Source organism: Trifolium pratense, linkage group LG3 (assembly GCF_020283565.1).
Source record: "Trifolium pratense cultivar HEN17-A07 linkage group LG3, ARS_RC_1.1, whole genome shotgun sequence".
Classification (NCBI taxonomy): Eukaryota; Viridiplantae; Streptophyta; class Magnoliopsida; order Fabales; family Fabaceae; genus Trifolium; species Trifolium pratense.
In genome coordinates, this window is record NC_060061.1 from 11,035,197 (window position 1) to 11,055,889 (window position 20,693).

Sequence of the window (20,693 nt, forward strand, 5' to 3'; positions counted from 1 at the left end):
ATGTCTTTTGCTCTTGTCCGTTTCAAAAAAAAAAAAGTCTTTTGCTCTTGTACTAGTTTCAGTATCCTTTAGGGTTCAAGTTGTTGGGCTCATACCCAAGACAACAGTCGATGGTTGGAGAGTCACACTATTTCGGATTAGGTAGTTACTGGTTGACTGCATACAATCTAACCAGTCGCGGCAAACACTGCAAAACTACATCTAATCTTCACGGCCTTCACCATTTCATACTTTGTCAATTTCTCAGTGAATACCATCAACATAATTTTGTAGGAACCAAGTTGAAATTTCAAATAATGAAATTTCAACTTGCATGAGATTCCACTTATTCTATGTGATTTTAAGCCTCTCACTTTAGTTACGGTGCTGATACTCTCGAGAGATGGAATTGGGAATCTGTTTCGTCATTGAGAGCAACTACCTGCCGTTATTCCGAGGCGGTTCCCCATAAAGCAGACTAACTAGCAGGGTGAAAGAATCCAGTAGCAAACGAGATTGATTCCAACTTCATTAGTCTTCTGTGTTTGCAAGCACCCTTATGACATCCTTTAAAAGCTAGAGGAACTTCCTATTTCATGAGTTACCTATATAGTTTGGTAAATGATCTCTACAATTATATCTAAGAGACGGCTAACATATAGACACCACAACTTCTGTCACTTCAAACATTTCAAACTTATGCATAACATAAATTAGGCCACAAATGTGATATTCAGAGAGAAGTTGAAGACTTAGATGGAGGATATCACAGAAGCATCAAGAGCGCAAATGCGACATAGAAGACAAACAACATTATATGTGGCTAACTGAGGTGTTGCCGGCATCAAGTGCACACAAAAGAGACCAACAAATGTTAGAGGAGAAAGGAAAATAATATTCAATGTAAAATGCTTAGATATGATCTAATGACATTTTTGTTTTTGGTACATGAGATCTAACGACTTTAATCAATCCAATGGTTAAAAATTGTGGAGACGTAATCCTATTGCATTTTCCAATTGCATTTTCCAATTGTTTAGAATGTTGATCAAATTTTCTTTGAGAATACAATGATACAAGATCAAGGACTTATGCATTTTCCAATTGTTTTGCTCCAATTTTGCCAATTGCTCTTTGGACTTCGTAATCCTATGCATAAAATAACTCTCATGGTTCAGCTTCTTCTTACCTTGCTCAAATTCAGAATAATTTTTGTATTTTGTGATAATCCTTTTTGGACTTCCCATGGGAAAGGCAAAAGCTCCGGCCGCGAATGAAAATCGATATAAAGTATAACAAAAACATCAATCCTACAAAGGGTTGCGTGTTCATCAATCTTCTTGGTCAAACTCTTTTTTCTTTTGTTGTAAAGTTGTCCTACAACAAAAGAAAAAAGAGTTTAACCAAGAAGATTGATGAACTTACAACCCTTTGTATGATTGATGTTTGTGATATACTTTATAGCAATTTTCATTCAGAGCCAGAGGTTCTGTCTTCCCCATGTGAAGTCCAAAAAGGATTATCACAAAATACAAAAAGTATTACGAATTTAAATAAGATAAGAAGAGGCTGAACCACGAGAGTTATTTTATGCATAGGATTACGAAGTCCAAAGAGCAATTGGCAAAATTGTTTTTATAACAATTGGAAAATGCATAAGTATTATCTTTGAAATCAATAAGATGTATCATCGTCCTTTTAAAGCAAAGATAAATTTATTATCAACCTTGTGTGATGCAAACAATATAGTAGTCGGTTAATGATATTGATTTTTTTTATTTATATCAGTAGTTTTTTTATCGATACTATAAATTATTTTTGTGTTTTTAACTTCAATAAATAATTAAAAGGACTAACTAACCGTTGTTGTATAGAGTGATGATTGAAAACACGATCGAAGAAGACAAGGCAGTGGTGGCGTGATGGCGGTGTAGAAGTAGCACGGTGGTGGTGCAAGAGTGATAGGGAAATTTTGAAAGAGAGAGAGAGGGGGGGGGGGAGAGAATATAGATTGAGATATGGGAAAAGATTTATGAAAGGGAGATTTTGAGAGAGAAAGAAGAGAGAAGTGAAAATGGGGAATGAGAGAGTTGGCTTCATGTTGTTGAATTTATAGACGCGAGTGTTACTGTTGCCGATAAAAATTGGAATTTCATACTCCCACCCAAGGTTTTCATGAATACCGCTCAAAACTACCGCCCAAGATTTTCAAACTCCCGCCCAAGGTTTTCATGGTGTATACGCCTCAAAAATTTAAACTTTAAACTCTTGCCCAAAAAATTTTGTTTTAAAGTTTTACTATAAAAATTGAAAATTCAAACTTTCGTACAAGATCAATTTTTTCACCGAGTTGTCTTTCTCGCAAATATTTGCTCTACATTAATGTTTTTCTTGTGTTGATTAATACTATAGACTTTTTTAGTCAAAAAAAAAAAGATACTATAGATTTTTAACTTGGGTCTTTAACTTTGAAAATTATTTTTAATTGTGTCTTTTCTAGCTCAATGGTAACAACTTAACTTTCCAATCTCGAGATACTGAGTTCACATCTCATTAGCAACATTTGTAAAATTATCGTTAGCGATAATTTAATTAATGAAAACAAATATAAATTAAAGTGTTTCTCTTATTCAACAATTAGTTATTAGTATGAGAACTTTAAAACATAGTTAGTCGAAAACAAAAATGCTCAGGCGAAAATACATTGTTCACCCTCATACCTTCTCACCTGACTTCACCGTCTTGTGATTTTCTGATTCGATCATCATGGAAAGCTTTATGTATCCCTTGTTCTTGCCTTGATTCATGTTCGAAACAACCAAATTTAGTTCTTGAGAAGCCAAAACCCAAAAAACCTTTGTGCAAGCTCTCTCTAATTTTCTAATATCCTGTTGTCGTAGCTACCTCAAGTGTGTGTAAAAAGCGACAAATTTGCTATTATGGTCCCGAAGGAGGAATATCTCGCATGTTTGGAAGCATGGAAGCACAATCAGTTAGCCCAAAGGGTGCAACACTCTTCATTGTTGTTGCCTTGAAGAATAAGCTATCTCCACTTTGGAATGATGTAGCCAAATGGGGATCATCTCATTAGGTAAAGGATTCTATGAATTCTCATTTTCATCTCTTGAAGATGTTAGAAGGGTTAAATTGGTTGCTTCATGGTCTTTTAACCCCGACATGTTAAAATTGTTTGTGTAGTCAAAAGATTTCAATCATATGGTTCAGCAAACACACTCAGCGCATGTTCTGGTTCGCTTCGCTTATATTGGGTTGTCACAAGAGTATTAGCGTCCAAATATCTTGTTTTCTATTGCTAGTAGCTTAGGTACCCTTATGCACCGATGTTATCACAGTAAAACCTTTGTTTAACAAACTGACCATAACATAAGACATATATATTATTTATTTGGACATAAGTTAGACACCAAAATTTTTGGTGTAAACTTTTTATAATACCAACAATACCCTTGATTTGTTTTTTGAGCAGCAAATTTTTTTTTATAACAAAATCACGGTAACATAACATGTCTTTTCTTTTAACAGCAAAAATCTTTTATTAACAAACTCACCATAACATAAGACATGTTTTTTATTTTATTTTTGACATAAATTTACATAATAGACAGAACGTGTTCTATCTGGCTGGTCCTTAGTAACCGAATAAAATCAAATTTGATTTGATTATCTTATCTTATCTTATATAAATCAAATCTAAACTAGCCCTAATTCTATTTTGAATTATAATTATAAATATAAAAAAATAAATTACAAATATAATAATTAAAAAAATAAAAATTCATTTAAATTGATTAACGGTAAACCCTACTACTAGTATTTTTTCGACCTTTTAAACCGACTTTCTTCTTCTTATAACTAGAACTTTGACCCATGCGGTGCATGAGTCTAATTAGCTGTAATATGTAACAATAAAAAATAAAATACAAAAATTCTAAGATCATTTTCAATAAGAGTAGTATAGGGAATTTCATGGACTAATTATTCTATATTTGTTTATGTGCTTATTTTATATTTTATAAATTTTTTAAATAATTTTGGAAACTCATCGTTTTGTTTACTTATTAAAAAAAATTGTTGATACCTAAAGGTTAAAAAATTGATGATAATTAGAGGTTAAAAAAACATTAAAGACACAATCAAGAACATAAACTCAAGTAGACATCCATAAATAAATAAAAATTGTGATTAATTCTGCCGTTCAAATTTATTGAAAACAGGGTTAACATATTAGGATTTCTAAATTTTTTCATAATTGAAGCACATGTTTTAGCGGTTGAAAGGTTTTATTGTAAGTAAGGGATGCATGTTTGATTTCCATCGTAGACAAATCTGTATTTTTTGAATACAAAGCTACAATAAAAAGAAAGAGAAAATGAGAGCGGAAAAAAATTTGGTTTAGGGTTAGCTTATGTTGGTAAGCTTATAATATAAGAGATAAGAGATTATCGGTGTTTAATTGTTTAAATTGTGCAATGAAAATTGATGGTGCTTAATTGTCGTATGAAATCTTTCTTATGAAAGTTGATGGAGCTTAACACTTTGTGGACATAATTTAAATCACAATTGGTCTGCTAGTGCATATTGTATCAATTGATCATCGGTTAATATTAAATCTGCAATGTTAAAATCAAAATAATGAATGTGATTAGTGACATGACTAAGGTTCTGTTTGGTTGTATTGCAAAAAAATTGATTTAGCATAATTGAGTTTGATAATAACTTTCCAAATTACACGTGATAATAACTTTTCAAATCTCACATGATAATTATTCTCTAAATTTATGATCCGGTAGAAAAAAAATCATTGATCAGGAAAGACATAAAAATATTTCTTGATGAATAATATAGTCAACAATAATTTTGATATGATATACTTTTAAAATTGATGGTGCTTATCAATTATTGCACATAATTTTAATCACAATTAATATACTTACCATAGTGGTTGAAAATATTGTCTTGCACTGAAGGGTTGTGGGTTCAAATCTTAGTCAAGACAAAATTGTATTGTTTTTTAATAAAAATTGCAAGATAAAACGGAGGGAAAACAAAGAAAACAAATTAGGGTTTAGAATTTGCTTGTGTATACAAGCTTATAATATAAAAGATTTAACCTTATTTCACTTCGACGCTTTTTCTTTCTCCTTCTCCTTACGTTACGCCAATGTATCCTCACCGTTTCCCTGGCGGCGGCCGCCGTCCACCAGGGCAACCTCCTCCACCTTCAAATTTCCAAAACCCTAACTTCTCCTACCAACCCCACAACTTCCATCCCCCTAACACTTCCCGCCCTTACCAACAATTCCGTAACCCTCCTCCGCCGCAAAACCCTCCCGCATACAACTATCGTCCGCAAAACCCTCCTCCTCCTCCGCCTCCCGGTTCCACTTCTCAGCCACAAAACCCACCTCCCTCCGCTCCTCAGTCTCAAAACCCTCCCACATACACCTATCGTCCGCAAAACCCTCCTCCTCCTCCGCCTCCCGGTTCCACTTCTCAGCCCCAAAACCAACCTCCCTCCGCTCCTCAGTCTCAAAACCAGCCTGTCTCTACTCCTCGGCAGCAAAATCCCAAACAGGCTATTGATAAGGTTGACAAAGCTTCTTCCAAAGCCTGCCGTGACCTTATTGCTTCTGGAGAGACTATTTCTGCATGGAAAGTGTCTCAAAAAGCTCTCTTGACACTTCAAGTTGATTCTTTGAACTCTTTGGGTATCAAAATTCAACAGGTTCCCACACTAAACCGTCTTATGATCACTGAAGGAAAGGTATATATACTTAACTTAACAAAGTTTTTTTTTTTTTGGTTTAGTTCAATTCAATGATGAATTTGATTAAAAGGGTTGGTTTTCAATGTTTTGTTTTGGTTGTTATGTGAAGGTGAATGCTTTTATCCATTGCTTTGTTGGGGTTAGAAGGATTACTTCTTTGTATGATTTGGAACTGGCTATATGCATAAATGAAGGTGTTGATAGCTTTGAAGAGCTTGGGTTGGGGCCTTTTTTGCGCCACCCTTTAGTTATTCATTATTTTTCGGTTCGTTCCAATGTGACTGAAGTATTTAAGATAACTAGTGAGGAGATAGTTCGGTTTTTGATCGAGATTTTAGACGTATCTAAAGCAGTTGTTGGGGTTGAAGAGTTTCTGGAGTTTATTGCCAAGAAACGGTCGGTTGGACGCAAAGAAATTCTTGGGATTCGAATTCAGAACTTGGGGTATGTTATGTCTTGTTCATCTTACATATTTTGTTGAATAGGGCTTGTAGTGGTTTATAGTATTTGAAAGAGACAGATAGATTGAAAACATTTATGCAATAAATGATAATTGAATGAATGAACTTTGAATTAATGCCAAATTAGTTAGTGAACTAACAGCTCCTGATGAAATTATATCCTTAGACGATATTTTATTTGGTAGATCAAAATTAATTATCAATAGAACCAATGCTGATAAAGGCATTATAATGTGTCACGTTGAAACACATACAAACTGGCTTTATTTGGGGGCGGGGTGGGAAGGTGAGCGAGTGAGATTGTTATTACATTTTTAATGTCAATTTGAGTTCAAATATTTTTCTTGGATATTGATTTTATCTAAATTCTTTGCTTCCAATTTTGAGTTGTAATTGTAATGGCACATATGGGCTACAATCTTTTATAAAACTAAATAGACAGCACTTTGTTGGGCTACAACCTCCCTACCAACTGAATCACTCATTTTATACCTCCTTTCCTTATGCTCAACTCACCCATAATAGATTCCCTTAACTTCGCTCTCTGCACTCACACATTCTACTATAACAGCAATCCGTATTCTCAGTCATCCAAACATTATGTTATATCAAATTAACAATGATCCTATTCTTGCTTGTTGCTACTCACTCTCCTTGTCACAAGCTTCTTCTTCCAATTATATAATTGGGTAATGGGAGGTCTAACCCCATATCAAATGTAATTTTCACACATATTATAAGTTTTGGTTATGAAAATAAAATGCATATACACACACACACACACCATGACACCATGACACCATCAATCTGCCTGCCCTCGTAACTGCTTTTATCTTGTCAGGGTATTTGATATCTTTTAAGTTTGATCTGTCATGTACAAGTGTAACATTTGTACTTGAATAGGCCATCTTATCCTAATTACTGATTTTGTGATCACAGAATGCACATAACTGCCATAAAGGAAGCTAGAAAATCAGAGCAATCTACACTAGAGAAATGCCTGAAGACATTAAGATCGAAAAGTGACGAGTTTAGAAAGCGTCCTATTTCTTCTTCCCAGAAAAAGCAGTTAGATGACCGTTTTAGCACCATTGCTCAGCGTGTTGAGTCATTTTCTTCTGCTGAAAAGTTATTTTGTGGCAAGCATATTCGATTTGCGTCTTCAAGCTCAGAAGATGAAGGTAGTGATTATTCTACAGATAATGATCAGAATGATAACATTATTATGAATTGGTCAAACTCATCATCACAATTTGGCAAAAGTTCAGAACGAGTGAGTAGCTGTCCCTACCCATCTGCAACAGAAGAGATGGCACGCCTTGTGGTGAAGGGTGATAAGCAGGGAGACTCCCTTTCTAATAGCAGCCTTAGAAGTGGATTTACTGAGCCCCCTAGAAAAAAAAGAAAATCTGAAAATGTTACTTCTACAAAATCTCTACCGTCAAAAAAAAACTTTAAGTATAAAAAGGTTGATCCAGTCCCAATCATAACCAAGGTGTCATCTGACATGGACAAATATCTTTCAATTACTGATGATTCTTTGCAAATGTTTGTCACAACCTGGAAGGAAGCATGTTCGGAGCACGGAGTCTCTGAGGTAGGCATTTAAGATCACTTAAATGAGATGATAATGATACATTTATAGTAATACCTTTCCTTGCTGCTCTCTGGAGATAGGTTCATTTTGTCTGTCTGTTACAAAAATGTACTAAGTAATTATGACAATGCACATTTTGAAGATTTGATTTCACATGTTGCTTCTTTGCTTTACCCATTTTATCTTATCTTTCATTTGGGTAATTAGTAATCTCTTTTAGAAAATGTCAACATGATATTGAGCTGGAAAAATGAGCAAATGTTGTTATATTTTTTGAAAATCTTGAGGTCTGAATTTAGAATCACTTCCATCCCATGGCTTGAAGGTTGGATCCTTCCGTAACATTTAAGAGTGATATAATATTCTAATGTGTTATGGTTCAAAGGGTATATTATCATATTTGCTAACTTTGCTAGTATCATATTTGCATACATGTTTATGATTCTGGTTCCAGAGAATTGCAAGTATTGAATCATTATTAGAAAAAAAGATACCATGCTATGAATTATTATTCATCTACATCTTCATAGTAGCCTTGAAGCACTTGTTTCACATTTTCTTTTCATTGAGAAATTTGGTTTTTAAATCACAATGTATGTGCAGGTTTTGGAGAGGATGTTTCAATTCTATGGAGTAAAAATAAAATCCCGGGGAAAGAAGAGAGTCCAAAAGTTGTTTGAATCATATCCCTTGATTGGGTTACTAAATGCTGCTGTAAGCTTCTTTTTGTTGATTTCATTATTTTTCCTTCACACTTACAAATTTATTTATGGTATATTAGTTGAATTTTTATTATAATTAACCGCTTCATTTGAGACCTAACCACTTCCCAATTTACGCTAATTAGACGTTATTAATAGCTGGATTGTTTTTGTTTGCTAAATGTTCATTTGGCTTGAACTTCCTCCCATCACAAAATGGGCTAATATTAGGGGAGGACATACTGTTATTCATAGCCTATTTTTACTGCAGCTTTGCTAAGTTATTGGGTCTTGCTAGCATGTGCACTTTGGGCACTTGTTAAGGGATACAAAAATAAAAGCTTTTGTGTTGAATATACAATTTTCAGTATGGTTCATTAAGAAGTGCCCTAAGGGCACATGTTAGAATTTGCCATAGTTATTTCCTGTATAAATTATTTCACTTTTCACTTCTCTTTATATTTTTCTGTTTGGTTGTATGGTTTCCTTATGGAATTGATGTATATACTATAGGCTTTTTCCCCCCTTTAAAAGGTGTATGATATCATCTATTGAAATACTTCCATTCTAAAATGCTGCAGGTTTCAGCCATCAAATCTGGAATGTGGAATAGCATCTATGATACCGTCCAAGTCTTCAACCATAGTGAATTAACTAACTCACCGACCAAGAGTTCTGAATATGAGACCATAGATGTTGGACCCAGCCTGGAAAATGTAGCACTGGTAACAAAAGATAGTGCAGAGAATACAAAATGTGAGTCTATTTGCCTTTGGATCAAGCATTGGCTAACAAATGTATCCACTAATTTTGGCCATTTTTTTTATAGTTTCCCTTTGAAAGAATTTCCACTTGGCAAGTTATGAAAATGAGTTTTATGGGCCTACTCCTTATATTTTTATATTAGAGTGATATATCCATGATTAAAGATGAGTACTCTAGGAATTTATTTTCTTATGTTTTTAATTACCCAGGGTACACAAACTATTTTTGTTACTTTTTTCGTCTCAAAACTCCTTATCCTACGCAATCTTGTCTACCCTTCCTGACATTGTGGAATTTATAACAGGTATTTCTGCTGAAGATGTTGTCAGAAAAATTGGAATGTATTTTGACCTTGATAATGAAGTATATAGAAATAGTGACTCTGAGGTGAAATATAAAATTATGTTTTTGAAAAAGTTTTGCAACTGTGAAAGTTGGTTGGCTGAGCAGTTTGGCGTGAAGAACTTCAATTCTCTTGGTCATGGGGATCTCTTATCATTCCTTGAGAATAATGTTCTCCAATTGCCCCGTGAGCTTCTCAAAATATTAGGTGGTGACATGTGCGAAAATTCCTCTTTCAAGGCCTGTATGTCCTCAAATGAGTTGGTTGCTCTACTATCTCAGGCTCTTAGTAGTTTGTGGGAGAATGAAACAGTAACCAAGCAGATTATTTCCATGCTGCTTATGAGGCAGTTTCCTTCAATTTGTTTTGAATTTGTGGAAAGTGGGTCTGTTGAGGATCTGATGGCTACTGTTCGAGAGCATAAATCTAATGTGACTTCAAAATGTGTTGTATTTTCTGCAACCATGATTGAAGAGAACTGTCACGTAGATTCTTTAAGTGATGGAGATAACAATTCTGGAAACACCACTGATAGGTCAGAAGTGGGCCACAGAACACGAAGCTCTGAAACTATTACAGCTAAAAAGGCAATTGAAATATTACTTAAGTCACCAATGTTGTCTGACTTGAGCAAGTGGTCTCATTGGGATCTTATGTTTGCACCCTCCCTTGGATCGCTTATATCATGGTTGCTGAATGACGTAAATACAGAAGAATTGTTGTGTTTGGTTACCAGAGATGGAAAGGTGATACGAATCGATCATTCTGCGACCTTGAAATCTTTCCTCGAGGCTGCAGTTCAAGGATCCTCTTTCCGAACTGCAGTGAATTTACTATCTTTGATCTCACTATTTGGGGGGAAAAGAAAAGTTCCACTGTCACTTCTAAAACGCGACGCCTGTAGTGCATTTGAAGTCATGTTTAGAAACTTTGTGGAAGATATTGAAGTTAGTGATCATAAAAATGTTCTCCTGTCTGAGGAAGCTTTATGTAAAACAAAAATATTAACTGAAGTTTCAACTTCTAAAATGAGTGGTGAGTTTGGCAAACACTACCATAAATTGAATAAGGTAGCATCAATTCTTTCAAGGTTTGTCCTTGATTGTCTTGGTTATCTACCTGCTGAATTTCATAGTTTTGCTGCTGATGTGTTGCTCTCTGGCATGCGATCTGTTTTCAAGGATGCTGCTGCAGCTATTTTATGTGAATGCAGCAACATGGAGCAGCATCTCATGCTTCATGAAATAGGACTGTCTCTGGGTATTACTGAGTGGATTAATGATTATCATGCATTTATTTCAAACGACACTTCTGACCAGTTTGGTGCCCGTGTTTCATGCTTAAAAGATGCTAAAACTGAAATAAGCATAGGACTGAAGCATGACCAAGGTATCATGGATAAGTCTCTTGTGCCTGAAGTGAATATGGTTACATCACTTGCACCGTGTACTGAAATTAGTCAAACGGTTGATGGAGAAAAAACTATTGATGAATCCATGACTAGCTGCCTGGAAGATTCATTTCAAAGTGGCAAAGATATTGATTCTTCTCTGGTCATTGAATCTATTAGGCGAGATGAATTTGGCCTAGATCCCAGTCTTTCTGATATTGACAGTTGCATGTTGAAGAAGCAACATGCTAGGTTAGGGAGAGCATTGCATTGTCTTTCACAAGAGCTATATTCTCAAGATTCACATTTTATCCTTGAATTGGTGAGGATTTCCTTTCAACTTCATTTCTCATGCTTAGGAATAAAGGAGTGATGGGGAGTGTTTTTTTATGCTGTCATGCCTTTTTTATTATTTTTTGTAAAATACATGTACTGATCCACATCATCTTAGTAACTGTTAGAAATAGTGATTAAAAAAAAACTGTTAGAAATTGAATATAATAACGTTCGACTTTCCAAGTACAATTAGAATTCATTATATAATGGGTTCCTTTCATTCTTAGATTCAATGTACCGTAGAAGTTAAAGCTAGTTATAATTTCTCTTCATGTAAATTGTACTTACCATGTACATAAATAGATGCTCCTGCTTGAGTGAATTTATTAAGAAGTTGTCTTTGGTGGTAAGGGGTAATTATAATGCAAGGCAGTGATAATGTTCTGAAAATGTTTGTCATCTTATTGAATTTGCAGTTATTTTATAGGAGTTCTGTATAAATCCTTGGCATTACTTTTCACTGTTTATGAAGGGATGATTTTAATAAATCTTTCAAATTTAAGATGCATTATCAATATTTGAAATTCTGTATGTTGGTACTTGGTAGGGATGGTGAGATTTGTGTTATTGTTCTGAACATGTATCTTATAGTTTCTCCTTTTGATTCAGGTTCAAAATGCAGACGATAATAATTATCCAGATAATGTGGAGCCAACTCTTGCTTTCATTCTTCAAGATTCTGGTATTGCTATATTGAATAATGAGCGAGGATTCTCTGCTCAAAATATTAGAGCACTTTGTGATGTTGGAAATTCAACAAAGAAAGGTTCCAGCGCTGGATACATTGGAAAGAAAGGCATTGGCTTCAAGTCTGTGTTTCGAGTATGTTAAGGAAACATTTTAATTAGTTTTCTCTTTATAATAACATTTTTAATGAATGCTGAAAAACTAAAAACTTCAAGATAGTTTAGGAGGTGTTTTGTTGACCTCTTAATCATTTTCAGTTGCATTTGTAAGAAAATGATATATCATAATAAAACTTGCTTCTTTTCCTTAAGGTTTTCTAATTGTACTTTTCCTTTATTAATATATTATCCACATAATGAGTTTTATTAACTTCGGTTGGTTTCACTTCAGGTCACAGATGCTCCAGAGATTCACTCCAATGGTTTTCATGTTAAATTTGATATTAGTGAAGGCCAGATTGGTTTTGTTTTGCCCACATTAATTCCTCCGTGTGATATTGGGCTGCTCAGGAGGATGGCATTTACTGGTACTGATTCATATGTTGATAATCCCTGGAACACATGCATTCTGCTTCCTTTCAGATCTCATCTGTCAGACGGAGCTGTCATGAATAATATTATGACTCTGTTTTCAGATCTTCATCCTTCTTTGTTACTATTCCTTCACCGCCTTAAGTGTATCAAGTTGAGAAACTTGCTTAATGATACATTTATTGTTATGAAAAAAGAAATTTCAGAAGATGGTATCATCAAGGTTTCTCATGGGAAAGAGAGAATGACATGGTTTGTAGTATCTCAGAAGTTGCAGACAAATTCCATCCGCTTTGACGTGCAAACAACTGAAATATCTATGGCGTTTACACTGCAGGAATCAGATGATGGTTACAGTCCATGTTTAAACCAGCAGCCAGTTTTTGCTTTCCTTCCTTTAAGAACATATGGCCTCAAATTTATTCTTCAAGGAGATTTTGTTCTTCCCTCCTCCAGAGAGGAAGTTGATGGAGATAGCCCATGGAACCAATGGCTGTTGTCGGAGTATCCTAATTTGTTTGTCAGAGCAGTGAAAGAGTTTTGTGAGCTTCCCTGTTTTAGGAGTGAGCCTGGAAAGGGATTATCTGCTTTCATGAGCTTCATTCCTTTAGTTGGGGAAGTGCATGGTTTTTTCTCCACTCTCCCTCGTTTGATTATTTCTAAATTACGCATGATGAATTGCTTACTTGTGGAGGGCGACAACAATGGATGGGCCCCTCCCTGCAAGGTATTGAGAGGTTGGACTGAGCAGGTGCGTTGTCTTCTTCCTGATAACGTACTTCTTGAGCACCTAGGGCTCCGATACTTGGATAAAAATGTAATATTGTCTGATACGCTAGCGCGGGCACTAGGCATTGAGGAGTTTGGGCCTTCAGTACTTGTTCGAGTGATGTCATCTTTATTTTGCACAAAGAATTGGCTGATATCAATGAATATGAGTTGGTTAGCATCTTGTCTAAGTACACTATATGTGTTGATGTTTGATTCATCTGGCACAATGTCGATCAATATAGAAATAAAAGATGATATTCTAAAACGCCTTAAAAAAACACCGTTCATTCCACTTTCAGATGGTACATACAGTTCAGTGGATGAAGGAACTATATGGTTGCAGTCCAATACTTTTAACACAGGATTTGATGGTGAGCATAAAATTGAAGCTTTCCCCAATATATGTGGTAAACTGCGGACTGTAAGTCCTTCCCTTCTTTCTTCAGCTTCCGGTACTTCAAGCTTGAATGTAACTTCTTTGGACAATGTTACTCGGTTACTTGAAACTATTGGTGTTCAACAGTTGTCTGCACATGATGTTGTGAAGTTGCATATTTTACCCATGTTATCCGATCAGACAATGGCAAGCAAGAACAAAATGTTGATGATAGAATATATATGTTTTCTAATGCTGCACTTGAAATCTACTTGTTCTGATTGTTTCATTGAAAGGGAGCATATAATCTCAGAGCTGCGCTGTAAATCTTTATTGCTGACAGATTGTGGTTTTAAATGTCCTGCTGAGGTACCAATTCATTTCTGCACTGGATTTGGGAATCCTGTCACTGCAAAAAGGTTGGCTGATGTTGTGAATATGAGGTGGCATGAAGTCGACATAAGCTATCTAAAGCACCCAGCAAATGAGTCAGTTTCATCACCACTAATCAAGTGGAGGGAGTTTTTTGAAGAAATTGGCATCACTGATTTTGCTCAATTAGTGCAGGTGGATAAGAGTGTTGTTGACATATGTGATGCCACTTTTAAGCAGGTGATGTGGGATAGGGGTCTAATTTCTGCTGAATCAATTGTCAAAGATTGGGAATCCCCAGAAATAGTACAATTAGTATCATTATTGTCTAAAAGTGGTGATCAAGAAAATTGTGAGTACCTCTTGGAGGCTCTTGATACATTATGGGATGCTTGCTATAGTGATAAAACTAGAGGTTACTTCTACTCTAAATCTGTTGAAGATGGCCATCCCTTTAAGTCTACTTTTATATCAAACTTATGTGATATCCGATGGGTGGTATCAACCATGGATGATGAGCTACACTATCCTAAAGATTTATTTCATGATTGTGAAGCTGTCCGACTGATCCTTGGAACTTTTGCGCCATATGCTGTTCCAAAGGTTAGTTTTTTTTTGTACATTTGAGTGATACAGTGCAATTGAGTACTTTCATTGATTTTTTTTTTTAGTTTACGGTGTAATTTCAAACTTGAGATTAATTATCAGTGTAGTTTGCTTGCTTGGGTCTTGGGGCGGTTATCTGTAGTTCGTTGTAGAATTTTATCACCTGTTTTTATTTCTGATTTTGTGTCATATGCTTGGTTTGATGGTCCTGCTATATTTAGGGTTGGTAATATAAGGTACATTATTTATCTTAAGGATTTCTGGTTAATAGATATTTTGATTATTTTAGAAAATTTATTATTTATTGGTATTATTTTGCGGTTCTCGTTGTTTTACATTAGTGTTGTGCTTGGATTTGAATTTTTGAATAGTACAACATCGTTGTCTATCAAAATAGGCTTTAACGGTGGTGGGTCTTGATATCATTATGTCTGCTGTATGTATTCAGGTGAAAAGTGAAAGATTGGTAAATGATATTGGGTTAAAGACTAGAGTTACTCTTGGTGACATTTTGGATATTATTAAAGCCTGGAGAAAATCATCAAGGACTTCTTTCAAGGCCAGGTGTGTACTTTTTAGGCTTTTATGTACAGACTAAAAGGCTTTGATTGTCTGAGTATTCACACTTTTCCACACTTTTCATACAACATGGAAAATGGATATATGAAATTTTAAATTGAAAACTGTTTGGGTACACTATATAAGATCAACACTTCATCAAGTTATAACAGAGAATCAATGTTTTCAAAACCGACAGGCATTTTAGATACGATAAAAACTTTTGTTTGTCTAATTTTTATGGGTTTCATCTGCTTCGGTATAAAAACTGAAAGCAAAATTTTGTAGAATGCATAATGCGTTGAGTATTAGATGGTGTCCAAGAATGTTTATCATGCATGACTATATGTATGACACAGTCACGGTGACCACTTAAACTGTCCTTTTTGCATGCTGTAATTATCCGATTTTCAATGCTTATTATCTTGTCAAAGCTTAAGATGTTAGATGGAAAAGCTATTTGTGGGTTTAGATCTATAACATGCCCCTCATGCAAGAGTTCTTTTGAGCTTAGTTAGAGCATTTACAATGCATAGGCGTGCTGTACATTTTGCAGAAATCCACTTTTATGTCAGAAGAATGAATGTCAGAAGAATGAGATCTTAAGGATTTGGTGTGTATCATTTTGGCTGTATGGACTAATGCTGGTCAAACCAATGTCCAAAATAGATATCAGGAAAAATATATTTAAGTAATGTATGCATGTGTACAATCAAAAGATAAGTATAAGCTGTAGCCTGTAGCCTTACACCAAAATATTCAATGATAAATTTGTCATTACAAGATCGATATCAGTTTTCACAGACCATAAACTCCAACATATAAAATGTTAGCTGTAGCCTTACACCAAAATATTCAATGATAAATGTGTCATTGCAAGATCGATATCAGTTTTCACAGACCATAAACTCAAACATATAAAATTATGTGATTATGGTGGGACTTAATGCAACTTGAGATAAAGTTGTTATATAGTTATTCTCTCATATTAAATGCTAACAAATGTCATTTATAGAACGTGACCAGCATCATCGACCAAGTCTTGTCCATCCACTTCCTCTCTTTATTGTATTTTTTATGAATAAAAAACAGAATGCATTTAGATCAAGATTGTTTGATCTCCACATTGTTTTTCTGATTTCCCCTTCCCCTTTTTGTATGAAATTATCTTCCATTTTTTTCTATAATTTTGTAAGTTTTTCGTATCCTTGTATTTGTGTTGTTGTATACTATCCATGCCTGTATGATGTATGCCCATATTTATAGCTATGTTTGAATTGGCTACACACTGATTATCCGTGCTTTTTCTCTCTCCTTTTAAAATTATACATTCACTGACTAATAAATTTTCATTTTTCCCAGCATAAGCCAAATGTCCCAATTTTACACATTCATTTGGAAGGAAATGGCAGTTTCAAAACAGAAAACCGTGGAAGATTTGATGTCCGGACCTTTTATATTTGTCCCTAACTCATCTGTCTATAGTCATGATGAAGATGTTCGTGGGACGTTGCTGCATCCCAATGAAGTGTATTGGCATGATCCGACTGGCTCTGTTCAGAAGATGGAGAAGTTCAATCCTCAATGCAGCTCATCTCATTCCCCAGTTAACAAGTCATTGTGCAATATTTACCCTGGCCTTCGTGGTTTCTTTGTTAATGAGTGTGAGGTCCAAGAGGCACCTCCTCTACGCAGCTATATTCAAATTTTGCTGCAGTTATCAACCGTCACTTTGCCTTCACAAGCTGCAGATAAAGTAAGTCTATGATGAGCAATAAATTTTGACTTGATTTCGTTTGCCTGAAACATTCTTTACCTTGCTCTTTTCTCTTTCCAGATTTTCCAAGTTTTCCTCATGTGGGCAGATGGACTAAAATCTGGTTTGTTGAGTGTTGAAGATGTCATGTATTTGAAAGATTGTCTTTCCAAACTAGAATTTCCTGTGCTTCCCACTGTGCAAGATAAGTGGGTTTCATTGCATCCTTCATTTGGTCTTGTCTGCTGGTGTGATGATAAAAAGTTGAGAGAAGAATTTAAGCATTCAAATAACCTTGATTTTCTTTATTTTGGTGAAGTAACTGAGGTTAATAAAGAAATGGTGCTAAAAAAATTTTCCTTCCTTATGAAAAAATTAGGTATTCCAGCTATCTCAGAGGTATGATCACTCTTTTCTTGTGCACTTCTTTATCTTGGTCATATTATTCATTGTAGTCTACACACTTCTCAAACACTGGTGCTACGTCCCTAACACATACATGTGTGCACATGCGCGTGTGATTATTTTCTAATTCATGCCATATTTTGCATTATATTTTTGTGCTTAACATATGAGGATCTATTTACACTTTTAGTTTAAAAATGGGAATCAACTTGGAGTGACATGCCCCAGGGCCATGGGTGTATGTTCTCCAAAAATGCCCGACATTGACATTGGTGGTTAATTACAAATTTACAACCACTTACAAGCCTCCTCCTCAATTGCTGAAGCTTTTAATGTGATTATCATATGAAAATAATGGCTTGTTTTGTCCAAGTTGCAAAGCAATTCATTGGTAACAAAATACTTCATTTTATTATGTTAGTGATCAAACTTGGGAACGTGGTCCACATCGATGTTGTGTCTAGCATCATTTAATGTAATTCACATTTATGCATTATCTTAAATTTTTGGGATCAACGTTTTTTTTTATCAACATTTAGAAAAACACCCAAAAGTGCTTGGTGCTTAATGCTTTCCCTTTGACTTAATTGGGTGCTTTTTGTAGCATAGTCTTCTATCCATCATCACACACACACACACCCCGCGCGCCCCTCCCTTCTTCCTCTAAAAAAAAAGTAATTTATGTGATATTACGGAGTAAGTTTCAAAAGTTGTTTACTTGTGGATTCAAAATTTACATCCAGTTGTCTTTCCGAAAATGTATGCGAATATAGTTGTTTACTTGAGCAAGAGAAATTTGATATTCATGTAATTACGTTAATGCTATATAACAACGTGCAGGTGGTGACTCGTGAGGCAATACCTTATGGTCTTTTTGATTGTAGCTCGAAAGAATCATTGATCAATATGACTCTTCCATATGCTCAGCGCTACATTTATAAACGTCATAATGATAAATATATTAAACTCAAGCAGTCCGGTTTCGGTATTTTGAATAATCTTAAAGTCATTGTTGTTGAGAAGCTGTTCTACAAGAATGTAATAAAGGACTGTCACAGTGTATCAAAGGAACGAGTTGAATGTAGCTGTCTTCTACAGGTATGTTGGCATTCGTGTATTTTTCACACTGCATTAAAATATTGAGAGTATTGATTATTTCCTTCTTTGCCTGTATCAAATGACTATTGTGCCTGAAACACAAATAACCCATTAGCTATCTATTGCAAATCACAACTTTTCCTTGCATAAGTTTTTCGCTTGAGAACCAATATCTATATCACGGGTTCGTTTGTATGTATGTCTTTATCACAGGGAGACAATTTGTACATTATTCGAGAAGCAGACCCTCATTCCTTGTTTATGGAGCTTTCGAGTTTGTTACTTGATGGGATTGATGAGGATTGTGAAATTCATCACTTGGCAAATTTCCTTTATGGGATAACAAACATGGCAGAATCTGAATCCCTTGAGAATATGTTGAATAACCAAAAGGTGCCAAAACTTCCTGATGAAGAACCTGTTTGGGCACTATCTACTGTGTCTTCGCCTGTAGAGGATGAAATATCACTCCCTTCAGACTATGTTCCGTCATCAAATGAACAGATATTGCATTTGTCAAAAAGGAAGGCTGGAAGAAACTCAAACTGGCCACCTGCTGGTTGGAAAAATGCACCAGATTTCGGTTATCCCCCTGACAATGGTTTCAAGACCAAACCTGCCCAGATTAGTAGCTTCTATGAAGTGAAAGTTGATGATAATTCTGAAGGCATTAGTTATGAACAGGGATCAGTTGACTGGAATGTCACCGATGATCGACAAGAAAACTTTAAAAATCAACCATACCATGATTTTGAGACGACTCACCATATCGAATTTGATCATGTTAGTTTGGGTGAGGATATGGACGAATCTCGAACCGAAGCTCAATTTAGTTCGCCAGCTTGCTCCAACTCGAGTTCGGCAGTTTTTAACATGACAGACCGACTTCAAGATGGTGGTACATTTGATGCAGCAAAATTAAAGAAAACTGGCGATTTAGGCGAGAAAATTGCATACAAATACTTTGCTGATAAATATGGCAAGGCTTCTGTTAAGTGGGTTAATAAAGGTGGAGAAAAAGGAGATCCATATGATTTAACCATCGGAGAGGATGCCAATAAAGTGTATATAGAAGTTAAAGCAACCAGGTCTCCAAGAAAAGACTGGTTCCACATCTCAATGAATGAGTGGCAGTGTGCAATTGAGAAAGGCAAATCTTATAGAATTGCATTTGTTGTAATTACAGGAGAGGACAGTGGGCACATTGCTGAATTCGAAGATCCAGCAAAGTTATGTCGGCAAGGTGGGCTACAACTGGTTATTATGATGCCAAAACAACAGAGGCAGTTACCTGTTGCCTCATAGCTTCACCGCTTGTTGTGAATTTTGTGAATTTATTTGCATGTGCTAATAATCTTTGAAGTAAACCTAACAACCTTGGTCTGGCTGGGCAAATATTGTGGGAATATTAAGGAATACTTTTTATACAGGTCTCCAATATTTTTGGTAGAGGTTCCTGTCAGTGTCACCTATTTGATATTTTGTCTCGAGGAAGGATTATGGCTGCCACCATGTTAAGATCCATAATTCTGGTTGATGTTTTATAAATTTGTATAAATTTTGCAGGTAACATAGTAGGGTTCCAATTTGATATATATAGCAAACATTAGGAGAAATGCAAAACTGCATGCATTCCAATATCAAATGTATTATTCATTGTCCTACTTTGGAATTTTGGTTTTTATTTATAGTAATGCATTTCTTTTTATCTTAGTAAATTCATTGAAGGTCTTTGTTACTTATTAAGTTGTATGATAGATTTGAATTACAAGAATTTATTTTGAATAAATTGGGTATTGCAACTATAGGATCACATTAAAACGGCAGAATTTTTAACTTGTGTTTGAACTCGAGACCTTTGATTGTGTTCTCTATCATTTGAACACTTGTACGGATTAGAGGAAATACTAATCAGATACATTTGTTTAATTGGAAATTTAAACCATATATTAACTTCAATTTCAATAGTTGATTTTTCAATTAACAGTTATATAGCTTTTTTCAGTCAAAAAAAAGTTATATACCTTTTCGTTTTGTTCCTAGAGTGAATCTCTACATTTTTTGGAGTTTACGAATCACATGAAGAGATTTAGCAATAATGGAATTTCAGTTCTTTATTACTTTACAAAATAACATGAAATTTTACCTAACTACGTTTATGAAATAGTCATATC

General features: G+C 35.0%; 1 protein-coding gene and 1 long non-coding RNA gene across 2 annotated transcripts; one reads left to right on the top strand and one right to left on the bottom strand.

Moving 5' to 3' along the window:
- Window positions 1-16: 16 nt before the first annotated feature.
- Window positions 17-2,040, bottom strand: LOC123914199. Its single transcript, XR_006811774.1, has 2 exons — window positions 1,841-2,040; window positions 17-806 (listed from the first exon to the last, which is right to left on the bottom strand). It is a non-coding gene; the product is annotated as an uncharacterized LOC123914199 (long non-coding RNA).
- A 3,070-nt stretch (window positions 2,041-5,110) lies between these two features.
- LOC123914200 (protein NO VEIN) lies at window positions 5,111-20,241 on the top strand. Its single transcript, XM_045965240.1, has 13 exons — window positions 5,111-5,764; window positions 5,877-6,211; window positions 7,168-7,825; window positions 8,429-8,539; window positions 9,108-9,282; window positions 9,596-11,346; window positions 11,970-12,182; window positions 12,438-14,699; window positions 15,151-15,266; window positions 16,623-17,016; window positions 17,098-17,415; window positions 18,262-18,519; window positions 18,733-20,241. The coding sequence occupies exons 1-13, from the start codon at window positions 5,162-5,164 to the stop codon at window positions 19,822-19,824; spliced, it is 8,286 nt and encodes a 2,761-aa protein (XP_045821196.1). The 5' UTR covers window positions 5,111-5,161; the 3' UTR covers window positions 19,825-20,241.
- The last annotated feature ends 452 nt before the right edge of the window (window positions 20,242-20,693 follow it).